The 22,210-nt window shown below is 49.1% G+C and overlaps 2 protein-coding genes and 1 pseudogene across 7 annotated transcripts in view; 2 read left to right on the forward strand and 1 right to left on the reverse strand.

The window, feature by feature from the left end:
* Positions 1 to 2,165, forward strand: part of Sptan1 (spectrin alpha, non-erythrocytic 1) — a 71,176-nt gene extending 69,011 nt beyond the window's left edge. For all 6 annotated transcript variants that reach the window (XM_058581812.1, XM_058581815.1, XM_058581816.1 and 3 more), the window contains 6 exons: positions 230 to 284; positions 663 to 859; positions 992 to 1,045; positions 1,123 to 1,269; positions 1,365 to 1,512; positions 1,694 to 2,165. In XM_058581812.1, coding sequence (XP_058437795.1) covers positions 230 to 284; positions 663 to 859; positions 992 to 1,045; positions 1,123 to 1,269; positions 1,365 to 1,512; positions 1,694 to 1,819 — 727 coding nt within the window. In that variant the 3' untranslated portion in view covers positions 1,820 to 2,165. The remainder of the gene's footprint in view (positions 1 to 229; positions 285 to 662; positions 860 to 991; positions 1,046 to 1,122; positions 1,270 to 1,364; positions 1,513 to 1,693) is intronic.
* Positions 2,162 to 19,772, reverse strand: Dync2i2 (dynein 2 intermediate chain 2). Its single transcript, XM_046452048.1, has 9 exons — positions 19,473 to 19,772; positions 10,203 to 10,451; positions 5,105 to 5,214; positions 4,540 to 4,697; positions 3,992 to 4,101; positions 3,426 to 3,593; positions 3,077 to 3,309; positions 2,684 to 2,841; positions 2,162 to 2,477 (listed from the first exon to the last, which is right to left on the reverse strand). The coding sequence occupies exons 1-9, from the start codon at positions 19,755 to 19,757 to the stop codon at positions 2,239 to 2,241; spliced, it is 1,710 nt and encodes a 569-aa protein (XP_046308004.1). The 5' UTR covers positions 19,758 to 19,772; the 3' UTR covers positions 2,162 to 2,238.
* On the forward strand, positions 6,408 to 9,039 carry LOC131424444 (prefoldin subunit 4-like; annotated as a pseudogene).
* Positions 19,773 to 22,210: the final 2,438 nt, after the last annotated feature.

Genomic DNA, 22,210 nt, shown 5'->3' on the forward strand with positions numbered 1-22,210 from the left:
GCTGAGAAGCACCTGAGAAAGGGTCCTCAGCCTGCGTGGCTGTGAAACAGGAGAGGTGTTTCCTGCTCTCATGCTCCCAGGGCCAGTCAGGAAGCACAGCCCATAGCAGACAGGCTTTGTTTCCTTGACAAAGGACCTGCAGGCTACCCGGTATTTAGCCAAGAGGGAGTTGGTCCTGAGCTGCCATCTGTGGGATCGGTCCCCTCCCTCACTATGCTTCTGTGTTTAGGTCTTGCATGGTGGAAGAATCTGGAACCCTCGAATCCCAGCTTGAAGCTACCAAAGTGAGTGCCTGAAGGCTCAGACCTGGCTCGGGCCTCACCCCCATCCCTGGGCAGACCTGTTCTTCCTTCTTGGCCCGTCAGGCCCCTCATGGGCTGGCTTTTCCCAAGTCTGAAAGCAGCTTGGGACTTGTCATTTTACAGTCTGTGGCAACTGCTATCTGGATCCCTACTTGAAAAGGGAGGGGCCTTTTTGTCCACAGTGTATGGTTTCCCTGGCGGGTCGACCAGCTGGCTTGAAAAAGTCTCTCTGCAGTGTCACCACTGCTCTCATCCTAGAAGGCCTCAGGCTAAGCAGCTGAGGCCAGGAGGGAGCTTGTGGGCTCCTGGGCCAGGCCTGAGGGAGAGTCCCATCCCTGTGTCTTTGCCCCCACCCTGCAGCGCAAGCACCAGGAAATACGAGCCATGAGAAGTCAGCTCAAGAAGATTGAGGACCTGGGGGCTGCCATGGAGGAAGCCCTCATCCTGGACAACAAGTACACGGAGCACAGCACCGTGGGCCTGGCCCAGCAGTGGGACCAGCTTGACCAGCTGGGCATGCGCATGCAGCACAACCTGGAGCAGCAGATCCAGGCCAGGTACTGCACACGGAGGGCGGTGGGCCCAGCGGGGTCAGCCAGAGTCCAACAGTCGGCGACAAAAGCTGGCACAGGATAGAACGTGCCACCTGCCGTGTGGCTGGCTGGCCCCTGATTCTGTTGTTCTTCCAGGAACACAACAGGTGTGACTGAGGAGGCCCTTAAGGAGTTCAGCATGATGTTTAAGTAAGTATAGCCCCATCTGGCTGGGGACGGCTGGGCGGTGGGGCCCCTGTGCTGAGCAGCCCTCGGCTCTGCTGCAGACACTTCGACAAGGACAAGTCTGGCAGGCTGAACCACCAGGAGTTCAAGTCCTGCCTGCGCTCCCTGGGCTACGACCTGCCCATGGTGGAGGAGGGGGAACCTGACCCAGAGTTCGAGGCGATCCTGGACACTGTGGATCCCAACAGGTGAGCTTTAGGGACAGTGGTGGATGTGGCCCTGGCCTCAGGCTCCCGCCCCTCCTGCCTACTCACTGCACCTGCTCCCTCCCTCCCTCCCCCAGGGATGGCCATGTCTCCCTGCAAGAATACATGGCTTTTATGATCAGCCGTGAAACTGAGAATGTCAAATCCAGCGAGGAGATCGAGAGTGCCTTCCGGGCCCTGAGCTCTGAGGGGAAGCCCTACGTCACCAAGGAGGAGCTCTACCAGGTACGGCCACAGGAGGGGCAGGGAGTGTGCTGCAGACAACTGGAGCTACAGGCCCGATGGTGGGCCTGCCCTGTGCCGGATGTGGGGGACTCACAGCTCGGTGTGAACCAGAACTGGCCCTGCCTAGACCAGCCCAGCTTCGGCTGGCAGGTGGGCTGAGCCCATGTGTGTCTCCCTCCAGAACCTGACCCGGGAACAGGCCGACTACTGCGTCTCCCACATGAAGCCCTATGTGGACGGCAAGGGCCGCGAGCTCCCCACCGCCTTCGACTACATCGAGTTCACCCGCTCACTCTTTGTGAACTGACCCCCTGCTCCCCACTGGCCCGGCTCCCACCGCTTGCCCTGCCGGGCCCTGCTGCATGTCAACTCCTCTGTGCTCTTGAGGACAGTGTTCCTTCCCAGTGTGACCACAGCCTGTGCTTAGCTTGGGTGAGACTTAGTTAAAAATGGTGCTTTAATAAATAAACCGCTTCTGGTCCAGCCACCATCACCGGGCTTCTGTGGGACCAGCGCCATGTCTGAGCAGCTGCCCGCATTCCGACATAGAAGGTCCAGGCAGCCGGCTCGCTCCTTTCATGTGCTCTCTCCCTCCCCCAGATGATTTCCTTTTCATGTAAAAGACAAATAAAGACTTGACTTCTCCCCCTGAACGCTTTGCTCCTCTTTATTCAGCTCACACCAGAAACAGCTCGACCGCCTCATCCCACTGTGACCCTTGTGCCCTCAGGTGGCCACCTCCGCTGCCAGCTGGTCCAGGTCTTCTGTTTCTCGGGGCCCCTGTTCAGTGAAGGCAGTGCTTAGCTGCCACACCTTCACCGTGCCCTTGGCATCACCAGCAGCCAAGAGCTGGGTCTGCTGACTGTTGAATTCCAGACAGTAGACGGGGCTTCCGTCCTGGGTCTGCACAATGGACACTGTGGGTTTCTGGGAGCTTTTCTGGAGATCAAACAGCTGCAGGTCACCTGCAGGGAGAAGTTTGGACATTAGAAGCCACAGCCCAGAGCAAGGCTGCTGCAGATGCTCAGTGCTCCACCCCTGCCCTGTGGTGGGCTACAGTTGGGGTTTAGGGAGGATAATTGTCCTCACTCTACTCGCAATGTCCCCAACACAATTCCAGGTCCCAGTTATGTCCATAACACCACTTAGAGGTTTGGTCGACTTCTCCTACCTTCCCCAGAAGCAGCTGCAAAAACCAGGGGGCGCACAGGGGACCAGCGCACAGCAAAAAGATACTTGTGGGACAGCTGCAGTGAGGTCAGGGGTTGGGCCTGCAGCACAGAGTACAGGTGGATGTGGCCGTCTGTCCCTGCGCTCAGGAAGAGATTCCTAGATGGAATGGAGGGCAGAGGGGATAAGGGAATTGGCCTTGTATGGGGCTGGCACCTGCCACCAGACTCTTCCTGAGCCATGAGCTCACGAAGACCCCCGGGCTCCCTGAACAGGTGATTTAGCAGAGAGGACAGTTCCTGGGACTCAAATGGGGAACCAGCAGAACGCAGTTGCTTGAAGCAGCTGTCGCCCGGCCTGGTGGGCTGGAGGGCAGTGGCCCGGCCTCCCGTACCTGTGGAAGGGGGAGTAGCTCACGGAGTAGACAGGGCCCCCGTGCGGGGAGAAGGTGAACTGCGCGGGCGCCCGCAGGGGCACCGAGCTGGGCAGCCGGGTGAGGGCCGCCTCTTCTGCCGCCAGGGAACACTTGAGTGGGAAGCCGCCTTCCGTGCCCACAATGAAAAGGCTGGAGTCAAAGCTGGAGAAAGCCACCGCCGTGGCACCCACCTCCGTCTCACCCCGGGAAGGCTGTGGAGAGGTGGCAACAGCGGGGTCAGAGCCGAGGGCCTCGAGCGCACTGACCCAACAGCAGTGGGCCAAGAGGAGGGCACACAGGCCCTCAGGGACGTCCCCAGGCTGCCTACCTTCTTCAGCTTGGTGCTTCGCGGCAGCTGCTGGGCCACCAGGGCGAAGCCCTCCGTGAGCTGCAGCTGGCCTGCCCCCGCCCCCTGCCACAGCAGCATCTTCCCGTCCCCTGCCGCACTCAGCAGCCGGAAGCGGTGGCTGTACCGAGGTTCCTGCAGCCAGAGGACCTGAGATGACAGGGTGGGGGCAGGGTGGGGAAAGACAAGCTTGCCCAGTGGCCCACTTCCAGGGGGAAAAAGGGACGGGACGGGGGAGGAGTTCTGGGCGGCGCGGGGGGGGGGGGGGGGGGGGGGGGCAGACGCGCCAGGGGGGCAGCCGTGGAGGGTTCCGAGCTCCTCCCAGGCCGAACGCCCGCTGGGCCACTCAGGTGTAGCACCTGCCTAGAAGGCTGGGAACAGCACGAGGCCCCAGGGCACTCCCACTGGTGAAGTGCTTCTGGGACCACCCAGGGCAGCTGTCCAACTGCCAACTCCCTATGACCTCCCTTCTCTGCTCAAGGTCCACTGCCTCCCAGGGAAGGTGGGAAGCCGCTGCCCCCCTGCCCAGCAACCTCCCGCACCCTGACCTGGCACACCGGGTCCGTGTGGGAGTCATCTGTCAGGCCTGTGCGCCAGAGCAGTGGGTCCTCAGAACGGCTCAGGTCCCACACCAGCACCTCGCCACTATACAGCCCTCCTGTGGGGACCATGGCTGCGCGTCAACCTGGCACTCCCCAGAGCCCAGCTTACCGGCCTGAAAATCCTCAAAGGGGACATCCTCAGTCCCCCCTCACTGTACCCCAGGGAGCCTGCCCCACAGCAAGCTGAGGCCCTGACCTGGCCATCCACCCCCTAGCATCACCCACCCTCAGCAGCACACACTGGCCCCTGTCACAGCTGAGAGCTGCCCAGGGTGCAACCTCTTTGGGCCTCCAATCCTGCCTCTGCACAGCTGCCGTGTCTCCTGTACCAGAGATGCCCCTTCCGCCAGGTTCCATACCACACGTCTCCCCAGAGGGCCCAGCGGACTCCAGACTACACCCAGGTCAGGCAGCCCAGGTGGCCCAGCCAGGCCCCAGCCAGGCCCAAGGCAGAGCCTGGCAGGGGGAGGCGGTTGGCCATGGGCGGGGCTCACCTGCAATGTGGGAGGGCTGGGTGGGGTGGAAGGCCAGGCTCAGGACGGCACTGGGCACCTCCACCACTGCTGACGGTTGCTGGGGGTTCAGGCCTCGCCGGTCCAGGTTCCAGGCACACACGTAGGACTTGAGAGTGCTCCAGTCCCCATCATCCAGCCTGCAGAGGGACGTGCCTCAGTGGCTCCCAGGGCTCCTGTCACCGCCTTCACCTCTCCACACTCTAACCCCAAACAAATTCGCCTGTGTCCCTCCACACCCTGGCAGCCTACTCTGGGTACCAGAGTGGCACAGGTTCCTCCCAGACACCCAGGGAAGGGTCCCCAGGCACTGAAGAGAGGCCTGTGCAGCGGCAGGATGGGGCCCTTGGACAGCGGACACCAGGCCAGAGAAACAGCTGGTGAGAACAGACGACCACTGCCTGAGGCATGGGCTCTCCGTTGCTCCCCACCTCCCGCTTTTTCCTCCAACCCAATGCTAGCCCTGGGTGGGCAGTCTCAAGGAGACCCCAGAATGGCTGAGCTTGGGGCCTCTCATGGCCTCCTGCCTGCCTCAGCTGCCACTCACCGACCATAGGCACAGGCCAGCACTGACCCAGTGGCATTCCAGGAAACACTGGTCACATGCAGACCCTGCCCTTGTGCTGGGGGGTAGCCCAGGGTGTGCAGACAGGACACCTGCAGAGAAAAGCCAACCCTAAGTCCCAAGCCTTCCAGCACGTGGTCTCATGGCCACCAATGAAAATCACAGCTGTGTTTGGGTAGCCCAAAGCCCTAAAAGTTATTCAAGTCCACTTCCCAGGCCTCAAGAAACACAGAAACCTCCCCCTGGGACCTCTCCTAACAGGATCCTTCAGAACCTGGAAGGCAAGCCTGAGAACCAAGGCTGACCCTGGTTCTAGGACAGAGCTGTGGCCACACTCACAGGGCCCTGCGCTCCAGCCCTGGAGCCGGTAGGTGTGGACGGCTGCACACCACGTGAGCATGCTCCGCATCACTGAGTGAGACACCTAAACAGGGCTCAAATCGTCAGTTCTGTTCTGTGTTTTGGGTTTTTTGTTGTTGTTGTTGTTGTTGTTTAATTTTTTGGTACTGGGGATTAAACTTAGGGGCGATTTACCACTGAGTTACATCCCCAATCCTATTTATTTTTCATTCCAAGACAGATGTTTGCCAAGCTTTTTTAGCGCCTTATTAAATTGCTGAGGCTGGCCTCAAAGTGTGTTCTCTCTCTCTCTCTCTCTCTCTCTCAGGCCCTTGTTTCTTAGCCCATCATGCTGGAGCAGCAAAGGAGATTGTCACAAAGGTATTGCCAACAAATACCACTGAAAAGTTTCCCATCTCTCACCCTCCTGGTCCCAGGTATGGACACTACCCTGTGTAAAATACAAAGTCTATAAGACACCCTACAGCGAGCACCCCATGCACTGCTAGAGCCGTGGTGTGGCTGCTACAGAAAACAGCGGAGTCACCCAAAGGCCATGCATCCTGGAAATTCTACTCCTGGGTACAGACCCTAGGGGGACAAAAGATGCCAACTGCAAAAAATGTGTACACAGGTCTGGCACAGTGGTGCACACCTATAACCCCAGTGACTTGGGAGGCTGAGGCAGGAGGATCACAAGTTCCAGGCCAGCCTCAGCCACTTAGCAAGGCCCTAAGCAATTGAGTGAGACCCTGTCTCAAAAAATAAAAAGGGGGCTGGGGTTGTGGTTCAGCGGCAGAGCACTCACCTAGAGCAGGTGAGGCACTGGGTTCAATCCTCAGCACCACATAAAAATAAATAAATAAAAATAAAGACATTGTGTCCACCTACAGCTAAAAATTAATTAATTAATTAGAAGGGCTGGGAATGTGGCTCAGTGGTTAAGCACCCCTGGGCAAGAGAGAGAAAGAGAGAGAGGGGAAGGAGAAAGGGAGGAAAAAGAAGGGCTGCAGGCTTGCCCAGCATGCACAAAGGCCCTGGTTCCAGCCCCAACAACAGTCATAATACCAACCCACTTTGGGAATAAACAAGAACTGGCTCAAGAACAGAAAAAGTCAGAAGAGGAAGAGACTCACTGTAGTTTTGCCAGATCATGGCCAGGTTTAAAGCCATTCCCCTGCCCCACGTTAGGGAATGCTACGACACTGGGGGGCCATCAGGAAACTGGCACACCCCATAGTTGTTCAAATGGTGCAGCCCAACCTCCCACCTGGTCACAAGTCACTGGAACACAAATTTTAAAAAAATTTATTTATTTTAGTGTTGATGAATCTTTATTTTTTCTTTATTTGCGGTGCTGAGAATCGAACCCAACATCTCATGTATTCGAGGCAAGTGCTCTACCACTGAGCCACAGCCTAGCCCTGGAACACAAATTTCTAGATGTGGAGCTGCTGCCTAGACAGTGCACCAACAGCAGACCCAGATATAGGATGGTGTGTCTGACAGTGGGACAGAAAGTCAAAAGTCCCCAACAAGAACCTCTCTGGTGGGCTGGAGCTGGGCTCAGTGGTGGAGTGCCTGCCTCACACATGTGAGCCCTGGGTCTGATCCTCAGCACCACATAAAAGTAAACAAATACAAATCAAGATATTATGTCCATCTACAACTAAAAAAATTAAAAAAAAAAAAAAAAAGGACTGCGCTGGTGAACCAGAAGGGTGTGTACGCTTCGTCAATGTGACCAAAATAACTGACAACAGCAACTTAGAGAGGAAAAGCTTATTTTGGGATCACAGTTTCAGAGGTCCAGTCCCTGGTTGGCCAACTTCAATGCTCTGGACCTGACATGAGGCGGGATGTCATGGCGGAAGGCAAGGAGGACACAGTCTGCAAAGACGTGCCCCGCCTGCCTGTAGTTACCACCAGTGACCCATTCACCTTATCAGTCCATCGAAGGACTAATCTGCTGACCAGGCTGCAGCCCTCCTCCTCCAGACATTCCTACCAAATCACATCTCATACCCAACCACAACAAAGGGTCACACACAAAACAGAAAGTGCTCTCACATTTCAAAGGTACTTGATGACAAGAGAAAAGCTACATGACTGTACCACAGAAGAAACTCCAGGGATCTGTGAGCCAGTGCCACCTTGCACTGTCTGCACCCAGCACGTTCCGCATTTCTGCAACGACTGAGTTGGCCATGATGACAGGCATTGCTTTCAAGGTCAGAAAAGAATTATAATTAAAAATTAGGGGCTGGGGACACAGCTCAAGTGGCAGAGTGCTTGCCTCACATGCATAGGCCCTGGGTTCAATCCCCATCACCACAAAAAAAAGAATAAACAAAAAATTAGACATCAGGCTGGGGATATAAGTGGTAGAGATTTGCCTACCATGTGGGAGACCCTGGGTTTGGTTCCTAGCACAACAAAAAACAATGTAAATAAAAATTAGATAACTAGGGTGCAGCTCAGTGATAGCTCAGATTTAGCATACTTGAGACTCTGCCTCCTTCCTCACACACACAGAAATATCTAAATAAGGTGTTTAGACTTAACAAATTAGATAAACTTTTAGTTGGGCATGGTGACGCACACCTATAATCCCAGTGGCTCCGGAGGCTGAAGCAGGAGGATCGAGAGTTCAAAGCCAGCCTCAGCAATGGCAAGACACTAAGCACCTCAGTGAGACCCTGTCTCTAAATAAAATACAAAATAGGGCTGGGGATGTGGCTCGGTGGTTGAGTGCCCCTGAGTTCAATCCCTGGCACACACACACAAAAAAAGAAAAATGGATTAGATAGTTTTAAGAAAGGGAAGAAGGGGCTGGATGGTGTGGTTTCAAGATGGCGGCCACAATGAAGAAGGCAGCTACAAATGCCAATATTATTTTTGAAGATCAGCAAAAGATAAACAGATTACACAGAATATGAGCAGAATCACAGAGCTAACAGAAGAAATAACTGGAAAATTTAGAAGATTCCTGTGAGGACATTATGTGTGCAGAGAATGACCACTTAATGATACCTTATCAAATTGGGGATGTTTTCATTAGCAATTCTCAAAAAGAATCACAGGAATTTAGAGGAAGCAAAGAAAAATTTGCAAGAAGAAACTGATGCCTTGGAATCCGGATTGGATTCAATTCAATGCGTGTTAGCAGATTTGAAAGTTCAGTTATATTCAAAATTTGGCAGCAACATAAACCTTGAAGCTGATGAAAGTTAATCATTTTATAATACTTTTTTTGTTTAATGAACTTGAATATTGTTTAAAATGATAATTTTCCTTCTTCAAATGACATGGAAAGAAAATTTTTCTCTCTTTATTTTTTAAATATTATTTTAATTGTTGCTAGACCTATATTTAATTAATTTATTTATTTTTATGTGGTACTGAGAATCGAACCTAGTGCCTCACACATGCCAGGCAAGTGCGCTACCGCTGAGCCACAGCCCCAGCTCAAAAATTTTCTCTTTTGGGGCTGGAGATGTGGCTCAAGCGGTAGTGCGCTCGCCTGGCATGCGTGCGGCCCAGGTTTGATCCTCAGCACCACATACAAAGATGTTGTGTCCGCCAAGAACTAAAAAATAAATAAATATTTTAAAAAAATTTTTTTTTCTCTTTTAAAGTTTCATTTATTTAATGGAAATTTACCTGTTTTCACATGTCTTGCTTATTTTATATTTAAAACAGAGAGTATTTGGGCTAGGGTTGTGGCTCAATGGTAAGCGCTTGCCTAGCAAGTGTGAGGCATTGGGTTAGATCCTCAGCACCACATAAAAATAAAACAAATAAAATAAAGGTATTGTATCCAACTACAACAACAACAAAAAAATATTTTTAAAAATCCAAACAGTTTAAAATAAATAAATAAAATAGTATTCAAGCTGGGCACAGCGGCACACAGCTGTAATCCCAACAGCTCAGGAGGGGAACATGTAGTTAGTAGTTCCCAACTTTTGCTACACATTCTAGCCTGTCCCAGAATAAAATATAGGGCTGAGGTGGTGGCTGAGTGGTGGAGTATCCCTGGGTTCAGCCCTCAGTACAAAAAAATATATATGAATCTACATATTTTGCATAACAATATCAAGTTTAGGGGCTGTATGTCATGTGATTAAAGTCAGCTAAGCAACCATGCAGAAAAACAAAAAGAAAGGGAAGAAGGGAGGCCAGTGGAGAACAGGAAGGGGGTGGGGGGGGGGGGGGGGGGATGCAGGGGAGGGAAGGAGGAGGTCCTAGGGAATGAAACTGACAGGTCGGTTCATCCTGAAAAGCGGCTGCCCTCTGGTGTCCATTTCCCCAGCCAGAAAGTGGAAAGAGGCTGATGGCACCTATTCCAAGGGTATCATCAAAGGCTCAATGATTTAGTCTTAAAAAAAACTTGGTTCAGGCTGGATATGGTGGCACACACCTGTAATCCCAGCAATTCGGGAGACTGAGGCAGGAGCATCACAAGTTCCAGGTCAGCCTCAGCAATTTAGCTACGCCCTCAGTAACTTCGCGAGACCCTATCTCAAAATAAAACCTAAAAAAGCTGGGGTTGTAGCACTTGGCAGAGCACCCAGGGCTCAATCCCCAGTAGCAAAAAACAAAATTGTAGCACCTGGAGAAAGCGCTTGGTGAACACGGGCTGCTACCAGTACTATTGCTACTGGGTGCCACTACTCAAGACCTAAAACCCGCTGAGGGGACTACATGCAGGGGCGCAGCCCAGGCCCACCAGCCCTACCGTCTGCTGTGGTTCAGTCCAGTTCACCTCGAAGCCATCAAAGGCATGGCTCTGCCAGTTCTTGTTTAGTTCTCGGATGACCATGGCCTCCACCCTCCGGAGAAACGCTGCCAGCCGTGAGGTGTCATGCTGGGACATGGGCAGCACAGTCACTGGCACGGGGGCCTCCGTCTGCACCTGGGCATCTGCCTGCTTCCGGGCCTGGACGGATGCGTCGGCAGTGGCAATGCTGGCCGTCTGGCAACCCTTCTAAGGCACAGAGCAAATGAGCATCACTACCCAGCGCCCTCGCCTCTCCAGGTCCCGGGCCTCTAATCATTTTTGTGCCCAGTATATCCCCCTCCTCTTGTAACTAGTCCCTTTCTTAGGGGGAGCCCACTGTGTGGCTAGCGTTGGAGATGACCCCCCACCCTATGTTCCCTGAAATACATGACCTTCAGGCAGCTAATCAGAGCACTTCCCTGGCCAGTGATTGGCCAGGGGTGGCCACGTGACCCAAGCTGGCCAGTGGGAGCCTGTCCCAGGACTTTCATTCAGAGGCAGGAGTGCCCTTTCTGAAGATGCCAAAAGCTTCGAGAACCACATCATTTCAGCGCTAGCAGCAGCTGTGGCAAGCACCTCAGGTCACCCCACTGACACAGGCTCGCTCTCTCCACTGGCAAGGGCCCTCCTGAAGGATGCCTTACACCCAAGTGACCAAGGAAAGCAGGTATATCTGAGGTGAGCTAGTTGATGAAAGGCAGGCGGGACTCCCTGTGGCCATGCTCTCCATCCTGCCACCTGTCTCCTCTTCCTTGTCGCCATTTGGCTGGGAACAGATAGCACATCAGAGCAGAGGCCAGCCTCCCTCTCCTACACACACATGGAGTCTGTGGGTAGTAACTGCTGCAATCATGTCGTCCACTGAGGCTCTGCTCACAGGGCCCCCACACAGGCTCAGTGGGCTCAGAGGCAGGCCAGGCCCATCTTACTGAAGGAAGGGGGCTGGCCAAGCCGGCAGCTCTCCTTAGAATCAGCAAACTCAGCAGGGATGCCCTCCTCTCCCTCCACACTGCTCCGTGTCTCCTGGTCAGCCGGGCCTACCACCAGAAGACCAGTCTGATCAGTTTCAGTATCCTCAGCCCTTAGAATGAATCAGCACACAGAACACGGGCTGGGGTTGTGACTGGGTGGTAAAACACTTGCTGAGCATGTGTGAGGTGCTAAGGTTCGATCCTTAGCACCAGATACAAATAAAATAAAGGTATGCAGCCAGGCACAGTGGTGCATGCCAGTAATCCCAACGGCTGGGGAGGCTGAGGCAGGAGGATCTCAAGTTCAAAGCCAGCCTTAGCAACAGTGAGGCAACTCACTGAGACCCTGTTTCTAAATAAAAATTACAAAATAGGGCTGGGGATGTGGCTCAGTGGTCAAAGGCCCCTGAGTTCAATCCCCCATATAAAATGAATAAAAATAAAAATAAAAAAGCTATGCTGTCCATTTCCAACTACAAAAAAAGAATTAAAAAAAAAAAAAAAACCCACTCACTGCGCATCTAGAGCCTGGCCCCATCTGGGTACTCAGCACAGAGCAGGAGACAATATGCAAGACCCTGTGTCCCAGGCACTTTCACAGGAGTAGGAAGGACAAGTAACAACATGGAAACGTCCCCAAAAGCAAATAGAGCTCAGTGCACACAGAGGTACTGAGATCTGGGGGATAGTGGGGGAAGCTGTCTGAACAGGTTGGTGGGAGCAGGAGGCTTTGGGCGCTGTGCTTGCGCTGAGATGTGAAGGAGCAGGAGCTGCCAAGCTGAGCTACCAGGCGGAGCTGCGGGGAACAGTTCTGGGCTGGGGCAAAGGGGCCAGAGCAAAGTCTTAGGTAGAAAAGGGATGCATGTGGCTCAGCCGCAGAGCGCCTTCCTGAGGCGGAGTGCCTGCCTGATGTGAAAGGCCCTGGATTCCAGCACCAGCAAACAAAAACCTCAGGTAGATAAGGACTGTGCTCAGAGGAGGCTGAGGCAGGAGGATCACAAGTCCAGCCTTAGCAACTGGGAGGCTCTAACCACCTCAGTGAGACCCTGTCTCTAAATAAAATACAAAATAGGGCTGGGGATGGGCTCAGTGGTTGAGTGCCTCTGAGTTCAATCTTTGGTAACTGCTCCCCGCAGGGAAAAAAAAAAACAAACAGTCTAGCCAAGCACAGCAGCTCTGGTATACACACTTGTAATCCCAGATCCTCAAAAGACTGAGGCAGAAGGATCACAAGTTCAAGGCCAGCCTCAGCAACTCAGCAAGACCCTGTCTCAAAATACAATAAAATCTGTAGACACTCAAAAATGTTGAGAACGGGAGCTGGGATTGTAGCTCAGCGGTAGAGCGCTCACCTAGCATGTGCAGGGCCCTGGGTTCGATCCTCAGCGCCACATAAAAATAAAATAAAGGTATTGTGTCCAACTACAACTAAAAAAACAAAATATTTTTTTAAAAAATGTTGAGAACCCAGGATTTAATTCTCCCTGAAGCCACAAACCCCATCTTAAAAATAGACAGACTCCAGCAGGGGGTGCCAGACACTGCAGAACCCAAACAGGCCAAAGCTGCAGGAAGCCAGGATGAGGGAGGGCCTCCTTAACCAAGCCCCAGAGCCATTCCTGAGCAGCCCAGGCCTGCCCCCGGGGAGGAAGTGTTTCAGTTCACCACTTTCTGGGAGCCTCTGGGTAACAGAAGAGACCCACTGCCCCCTGCAGGGAGTTGAGTTAGCCCTGGGAGACCACCTGTCAGTCCAAGATACACCCCAATGAGGAAGAAAAGCCCTGGAGGGACAAAGTGGGAACAGCTGCATCCTGAAGGCCCTTGACCCCTTAAGAGAATACTTAAAACTGATGAAGACAGTCGGGCTCAGTGGCACACACCTGTAATCCCAGTGGCTCAGGAGATTAAGGCAGGAGGACCACAAGTTCAAAGCTAGCCTCAACAACTCAGCAAGGACCTAAGCAACTTGGTGAGACCCTATTTCAAAATTAAAAAGGGCTGGAGATGTGACTCAGTGGTAAAGCAGCCCTGGGTTCAATCCCTAGTACCAAGAAAATCAACAATAAACTTAAATGATTAAAATAGCCAGGGGCTGGGGATGTGGCTCAAGTGGTAGAGCACTCGCCTGGCATGTGTGAGGCAATGGGTTCCATTCTCAGCACCACATAAAAATAAAATAAAGATATATATTGTGTCCACCAAAAAAAAAAAAAAGAAGAAGAAGAAGAACTAAAAAAATAAATATTTTAAAATAAATAAATAAATAAAATAGCCAGGCTTAAGGGCTGGGGTTGCAGCTCAATGGTAGAGCACTTGCCTAGCACGTGCGAGGCCCTGGGTTCGATCCTCAGCACCACATAAAATATTAAATAAGTAAAATAAAGGTATTGTGTCAACTACAACTAAAAAATATTTTTATTAAAAAAAAAAAAAAAGCCAGGCTTAGCAGCACCTGTAGTCCAGACTACTCAGGAAGCTGAGGTGGGAGGATCACTTGAGTCCAGGAGTTTGGAGCCAGCCTACACAACATAGCTAGAACCCCATCTCAAAAAAATAAGAATAAAAAATTTGGCATGGGCATGGTGGCGCACACCCAGCAGCTTGGGAAGCTGAGGCAGGAAGATCTCAAGTTCAAAGTTAGTCTCAGCAAAGGTGAGGCGCTAAGCAACTCAGTAAAACCCTGTCTGTAAATAAAACACAAGAGTTCAATTCCCAGTAGCAAAAAAAAAAAAAAAAGGAATAGAAAATTTTAGGGCTGGGGTTGTGGCTCAGTGGTAGAGCACTTACCTAGCATGTGTGAGGCAACTGGGTTCAATCCTCCACACCACATAAAAATAAATAAATAACGGTATTGTATCCATTTACAACCAAAAATATTAAAAATAAAAATAAAGGGACTGGGGATGTGGCTCAAGCAGTAGCACGCTCTCCTGATGTGCGTGCAGCCCGGGTTCGATCCTCAGCACCACAAACAAAGTTGTTGTGTCTGCTGAAAACTAAAAAATAAAATATTTTTTAAAAATTCTCTCTCTCTCTCTTTAAAAAAAGATAAAAATAAAAAAATTTTAAAAAGTGTTATGTGTATTTTACCACATAACTTTTTTTTTTTTAGAACCAGGGATTGAACCCAAGTATGCTTTACCATTAAGCTACACCCCTAGTCCTTTTAATTTTTTATTTTTAAACAGGGTCTCAATGAGTTGCTTTGAGCTTCACAGTTGCTGAGGCTGGCCTTGAACTCAAAATCCTCCTGTCTTGGCCTCCATTTTTTTTTAAGGCACTGCACAATCCAACAGAATCTCTCTTTTTTTTTTTTTAAACTTTCCTTCTTTTTTTTCTTTCTTTTTTTTTTTTAAGAGAGTGAGAGAGAGAGAATTTTTTTTTTAATATTTATTTTTTAGTTCTCAGCGGACACAACATCTTTGTTTGTAGGTGGTGCTGAGGATCGAACCCAGGCCGCACGCATGCCAGGCCGAGCGCACTACCGCTTGAGCCACATCCCCAGCCCCCCAACAGAATCTCAATCATGCTTTGGCTAGTAGGATGCATTAAGTTAGTAGTTCTCAACTTTTGCTACACATTAAAATCACTTCAGGAGCTTTTATAAAACCAGTTTCCCGGGCCGCTCACTTATCAGCCAAGCTAAAAGAATCACTGCAGGTTGAACACAGGTGTGTTTTCCAGAACTCTCCAGGGCCTGCCCTCATTAGCCACACTGAAAAAGTGAGGGATTGGTTAGGAGCCCTCCAGTTCAGACACTCAGAAGCCCCTTCATAAGATCAGGACTGTGCCTTCAAACTGCTTGCTGACCAGCAATCTCATTTAATCCCACAAGAAAGACTAATACTTTGCAGAGGAGCCATCACATGACTGGCCCAGGCCCAAGCCCCTTGTAAGAATCTGCACCCTCAAATTTCACCTCAAACCAAGGCTCAGGACTTGTCCACCTGTGAACATATCAGGATAGGGTAAGAAAAGCCAGACTATTAACATTTTTTAAAATTTATTACTGAGTCAGCCATGGTGGTACACACGTGTAATCCCAGGTATTTAGAAGGCTAAGGCAGGATCACAAATTTGACACCAACCTTGGCAACTTAACTAGATCTACCTCAAACTAAAATTAAATAAATAAATAAAAGGGCTGGGGAATGTAGTTCAGTAGCAGAGTACGCTGGGTTCAATCCCCAGTATCACCAAAACAAAAAAACCTATAACTAAAACATAGAAGTACGTTTTGGTATTGCACTTCTACATAAACCAACCAACCAAAGAGTGAAGTTCGACTTTTTCCAGAGGAACATAGCAAATTAAAAAAAAAACAGGGCCGGGGTTGTGGTTCAGGGGTAGAATGCTTGCCTAGCATGCATGAGGCATGGGTTCGATCCCTGGCACCACATAAAAATAAAAAAATTAAAAATAAAAGTATTAAAAAAAACATGCAAAGATTTAGTTACAACTCATTACAGAATTAATTGATAATAAGTAAAAATTAAGGCTGGACATGGTGGCACACACCTGTAATCTCAGAGGCTTGGGAGGCTGAGGCAAGTTCAAAGCCAGCCTCAGCAATTTATTGAGGTCCTAAGCAATTCAGCGAGACCCTGTTTCGAAATAAAATTTTTTAAAAAGGCTGGGACAGTTAAGGGCCCTTGGATTCAATCCCTGGTACAAAAAAAAAAAAAAAACTATTTTACTTTTTATTTCTTGCAACATTGGGGTTTGAACCCAGGCTTTCCACATGCTAGGCAAGTCTTCCATCACTGAACTAACTATATCCCCAGAATTCCCCACAAAATTTTTTAAACACATAAAATGTCAGGATGTAGTAAATGGAAAAAATGCATTCACAAAATACTATGCACAAAGGCCAGGCACACACAGTGGCACACACCTGTGATCCCAGCATCTTAGGAGGCTGAGACAGGAGGATTGTGAGTTCAAAGACAGCTTCAGCAAAGGCAAGGTGCTGAGCAACTCAGTGAGACCCTGTCTCTAAATAAAATACAAAATAGAACTGAGATGGGTCTCAGTGGTTGAGTGCCCGAGTTCAATCCCCAGTACCAAAAAAAAAAAAAATACTATGCACAAGGCTAGGAATTTAGTTCAATAATAAAGTGCTAGGGCTGGGGATGTGGCTCAAGCGGTAGCGCGCTCGCCTGGCCCGGATTCGAACCTCAGCACCACATGCAAACAAAAATGTTGTGTCCGCAGAAAACTAAAACTAAAACTATATATATAAAAAAATTCTCTCTCTCTTAAAACAAAATAATAATAATAAAGTGCATGCCTAGCATGCATGAGACCCCAGGGTCAATGCCCAGTTTCAAAAAAAAAAAAAAAAGAAAAAGAGCAGTATAATTCCATCAAAAAGGGAAGGTAGCGGGAAGATGGGCCAAAAATAGGACAAATAAAATGGATGGAGTGATTTTTATTTATTTATTTTTTTGCCTATCCAGATTTTTTCTAAATTTTGGACATAATTCACTGTTATAGACAAAAAAAACAAAAAAAAACCTTAATTTGGAAAAAAGCAACTAACAACTTTTTCTGACGCTTGCAGCATTTGTAAAACATGATAATCTTCAATAGGACAGGAGAGGACAGCTGTGACTCAAGGGAATCAAGGGAATCACCCTCATAAATGCAAACCTTTCTTTTTCTTTGCTATTAGGGATGGAACCCAGGTGCTTTACCCCTGAGCCATGCCCCAAGCCCTTTGAGGTTTTCTTGGTCCCTGAAACTGACCTCAAACTTGTGACCCTACTGCCCAGCTCCCTTCCAGGCTACAGATGGTAGAGAGGCAAGTCTTTACACCCCAAGTGTCAGGGTCACTTAAAACTTTTTGGCCATACCAGGGATTGAACCCAAGACCTCATGCATCCTAGACAAGAGCTGTGCCACTAAGCCACCTTGCAGGCTTTTTTATTATGAAACAAAAGTTTTGCTAAGTTGCCCAGGCTGGCCTCAAACTTGCACTCCTCCTGCCTCAGTCATCCCAATAGCTTGAATTACAAGTGTGTACCACACACTCTATCTACAAGAAAATTAACAAGCCTCAATCTCATTATCTGAAAAAAAAAAAAAAAAAGGTGTTAGACTGAATAAATGATTCCCAACCTGGAATCTTCTAAAATCTGAATCATCAGCAAGCAAAAGCTATTTTGAGTATTTTGAAAAGGTCAGTACATGAATCATACATTTACCTATGAATTGGATGGGCAAATTGAACTAAAATGACCATGGCCTTTGCTTTTAACTAGAACCATTCCTACCCAGCATGGCACAGTAGAAAGCTTGGAAGCCAGAGCAGAGTCTGACTTGACACCTGCAGATCTTTAGGCATCAGTCAAGAAGACAAGTTCACGGAAACCCTACTGGTATTGGTAAGGATCTACACTATCTGCAGATTCAACAATCTAAGTTTTTTTCTTCTGGGAAACATGCAGCACCCTGCAAACCAGCTCATTTTCATTCAAATGAAAAATCTACCTCCTGGGCTGGGGTTGTGGCTCAGTGGTAGAGTGATCACCTAGTGTGTGCAAGCCCTAGGTTCAATCCTTAGCACCACATACAAAAAAAAAATAAAGAAAGAAGCCAGACATGGTGACACAGGCCTGTAATCCCGGCAGCTTGGGAGGCTGAGACAGGATGATCACGAGTTCAAAGCCAGCCTCAGATATTTAGTGAGGTGCTAAGCAGCTCAGTGAGACCCTGTCTGTAAATAAAATACAAAATAGATCTGGGAATGTGACTCAATGGTTGAGAGCCCCTGAGTTCAATCCCTGATACCAAAAATAAATAAATAAATAAATAAAGATATTGTGTCCAACTACAACTAAAAAAATAGATTTTAAAAAAGAAAATAGGGGCTGGGGTTGTGGCTTGGCAGTAGAGCACTCGCCTCGCACATGCAAGACCCTGGGTTGGATCCTCAGCACCATATAAGAATAAATAAGTGAAATAAAGGTATTGTTTCCAACTACAACTAAAAAAATAATTAAAAAAAAAGAAAATATACAGGGCTGGGGTTTTGGCTCAGCAGTAGAGCGCTTGCCTAGCACATGCAAGGCCCTGGGTTCAATCCTCAGCACCACATAAAAATAAATAAAATAAAATCGAGGTATTGTGTCCAACTAAAAAATAAACATTAAGAAAAAAAGAAGGGCTGGGGATGTGGCTCAATCGGTAGCGCGCTTGCCTGGCATGCGTGCGGCCTGGGTTCGATTCTCAGCACCACATACAAAGATGTTGTGTTCGCGGAAAACTAAAAAAAAATAAATAAATTAAAAAAAAAGAAAATATATATCTTGGGCTGGGGATGTGGCTCAAGCGGTAGCGCGCTCGCCTGGCATGCGTGCGGCCCGGGTTCGATCCTCAGCACCACATACAAACAAAGATGTTGTGTCCGCCGAAAACTAAAATAAATAAATATTTTTAAAAAAAATATATATATATCTTTAGAATGATCTCCATGGCCCTACTTACCCTCTCTGACCTCACCTAGGACCACTCTCTCCTTCCCTTAGTACTCCCAGCCCCATTTTTTCCTAAAACAGATCAATCAACACCTCAGGCCTTTTGCTTTTGTCATTTGTTCTGCTTGCTCTGCTTCATCCCAGTACATACACTGGCTGACTTTCCTGTGAGTCTTTGCTCAGTGTCACTCATTCTGCAACCCACCCTCCCGCTCCCCAGCAGTCCCTTAGTCGCTGTTTTTTGTCCATGGCACTGTTCACCTTCTAACATAACTTATTTATTACATAAATGGTGTATGTTATATTCTCTGCAACCGCCCCACGAAAAATCCAAGAGAGATCTGTCTCCTTCGCTGAGGATCCCAGGTGCAAGAACAGCTCCTGCTCGCGTCAAGCGGTCCAAGTCTGCGCCCAGCCCTCAGCTCAACAGAGAGCCCGTTTTGTGTGCTTTTGATTAAACAACTAGAAGACCAATTTATCTAGACATTAACATGCAGTTTGGTATTTTTAAAAAAAGAAGAAGAAAAAAAAAAAGAAAGAAAATAAAAAGTTTGAAATGCTTCAACATCGTCATTTGCGCAAAACCCTTCAAAACGTAGGATCCTTGGAGTTTTGTTAAGTTCTTGTTTTCAATGAAAGACTGGTCCAGGAGCATCCCCCGGTCAGTTTTTGAGGATTAAAATATAAAAACAAAACGGTGGGACGTCAGAAACTCTGGGGGTCGCATTCCGCCCCGGCCTTCCCGCCCGCGTCGCCCGGCGTGGGGTCCGCGCCCTCACCGTCTCCCCGCGGATGCCCTGGACGCCCCTCCATTGCGAGGGCACCGACGCCACGCCCAGGGTCTCGTCCTGCAGCGGCCCCGGGCGCCCGGGCCCCTCGACGCTCGCAGCCCCGCCTGTCGCCAGCACCGCGGCTCCCCGCTTCCCGCCCGGAGCAGCGGCCCGAACTATTCGCGCGTTGCCGTGGTAACGATCCCTCCCTCTCGCGCCGGCGCAGTCGGAATGACCTTCGATCCCCGCGCTTCCGGGAGCGGAAAACAGGGGAGGTGAAACTGATGGCGCCATTTTTGGATTGGTCACAGCGACTTCCCTGCGGCTAGCAGAAAAAAAAAAAAGGGTAATTCTTCTCAGCTGGCGCGACAAGTGTGGTTGGTTTTGGATATCCTGTTCCCAAAAGGGACATCTTGGGGCAGGCGCAGCCACTCTTGAACAAAATGAAGTACGGAAGTGAGCACGGATGCCAGGCTCAAAGATGGCGCTGAGCGGCCTGGCGCAGATGAGAGAGCGAGGTCTGCGGGAGCCTGCGGGAGCGGCAGTCTCAAAGCCGGCTCAACTGCCAGCAGAGCCAAGAACCAAGCCGCTCGAATTGGCGGCCATTCTGAATCCAGTTACTCATCCTCTTGTCCTCAGTTTCTTCCTGAATAGAATGATGATGAAAAATTGGCATATGCGAATTCCAAGTGGGTTTGGAAAGTTGGGAGACCCAAATGAGGAAGTACACCAAAAATAAATGTTAAACCGAATTTGAGGACATATCTACTGGAGTTGGGGGTGCTAACTTACTGGGTATCTACTAGGTATCGGGCAAAGAGCCTGCCACATTATGTATATTTATCTTAAGTCCTCACCCTAAGCAAGCAACTGTTCTTTTTGCTTTTGCAGAGCTGGGGGTAGAATCCAATGCTTCCTGCATGCTAAGCAAGCACTGTATCGCAGAACTACACCAATCTCCCCATGTCAACTTCTATTTATACATCTGTCTCATGAGGGAGCTAATGGTCAGAGATGAAACTGTCCCAAGATTCCACTCTGGCTGGCCTGATCCCAAAGCTACATTCTGAGCCTCTGAGCAGAAATTCTGTAGCAAGGGCTCTGGGACTCTTTCCTCCCAATCTCAGAGATGATAACCAGTCAGTTATAGTTCCTTGTTCGTCACCCAGTGACAGGGTCCTCATTAGGACCCTGTTCCAGCCAAGAACCTCAAGACAAATTAGATTATCAACACTGGAAAAACTGAAATAAAAACATTTTCTTAGAAAGTAGAACAAAAGCCAGTGCGGTGGCAAACGCCTGTGATCCCAGCGGCTTGGGAGGCTGAGACAGGAGAATTGCGAGTTCAAAGCCAACCTCAGTAGGGTCGGGGCACTAAGCAACTCAGTGAGACCCTGTCTCAAAATAAACTACAAAATAGGGTTGGGAATGTGGCTCAGTGGTCTAGTGCCCCTGAGTTCAATCCCTGGTACCAAAAAAAAGAAAGTAGAACAAGACAAAATTCTCATTGTGAGGCCCTCTTAAGCCTAAGAAGAATTTGCGAACAACAAGGATTCCAAAACATCACACTCAAAAAGAAGCTCAAGACTATGAGAGTAGGGAAACCTGTGACTGCCTCTGCCTTTCAAGAAGCCTGGGGAGAAATTTGTCCTCTTTTGGCACCTCTTTAGTAGCTCTCTATCCTTAGTTTTTTAGCTGGAAAATGAGTCTAGGAAGAGACCTGCTATACCTAACCAAGAGGAGGAACATTTCAGTAAGAGAAGAGTAGTCCAAGGTATTCAGTGTCACAAACAACTCACTGAAGATATGGCCAGGGCTAGGGATGTGGCTCAGTGGTGGAGTTTGTGCCTAGCTTGTGTGGGGCCCTAAATGTGATCCCCAGTACAGGGTGAGCGGGAAGGCCAGAAAATAGTTCAATCTCTGAAATTGGCATTTTAGGTGATATCTGGTAGATATTAAATTTCAGTAGAGTAGTAACAGACAAAAGCCAGGTCAAAGAATGAAAGTAGAGAAAGTAATGGGACTTCATTTGGAAGTTAAAGACAGCAAGTGTGGATTCCATCTCTTGGGCCCCCTTCTTCCTCCGGGAGAAGTGTTTTCTGCTGTCCTTTAATAAACTTGTGCTTTCCACACTGACCTTGCCTGGGTGTGCTTCTTTGGTGTTATACTTCAACATTGGGGAAGCAAGGACTCCTCACCAGTACACAGCGGTAACACTGTTATCCGATGAAGTGAAGTGAGGATTTCTGCCCTTTATTGTGTTCTAGGCTTCCTTTGTCCTCCTGCCTTTCTTCTTATTTTTCTACTTTCTGAATCCTTGACTAGACCCAGAACTAGGCCAAGAAATTCTTGGTGTGGTGGCCCAAAGGTAGGGAACAGGTGGGCTGCAGGGGAAAGGGCAGGACAGAGAGCCAAGACAAATGAACAACCTTAAAGCTTCCTGTAAAGAGGGGCAATTCTTGGGACAAGTTATCTTGGTTACAGATGAAGGGGTGAGGTTCTTGACAAGGGTAAAAGAAGCATTCTGAGAGAGTTAAAATTTCTTCTCTTATAGGACAGTCTCCAACTGGTTGGAATCACTCAAAATTGGTCTTCTTGATCTTGCCGTACTTAAGTTATCTATCTGTACTGACTGCCTGTCTAATTCTGGCTTCATGAACACATTTGCTTTTCAATTTTCAGTGTTTTTTTCTACAATTTAACACTGCAAGAAAAAAAGAACCATTAAATCATCAAGGAAAACAATT

Source organism: Marmota monax, unplaced genomic scaffold (assembly GCF_021218885.2).
Source record: "Marmota monax isolate L192 unplaced genomic scaffold, Marmota_monax_Labrador192_F-V1.1 WCK01_AAM20220418_F8-fsc00020, whole genome shotgun sequence".
Classification (NCBI taxonomy): Eukaryota; Metazoa; Chordata; class Mammalia; order Rodentia; family Sciuridae; genus Marmota; species Marmota monax.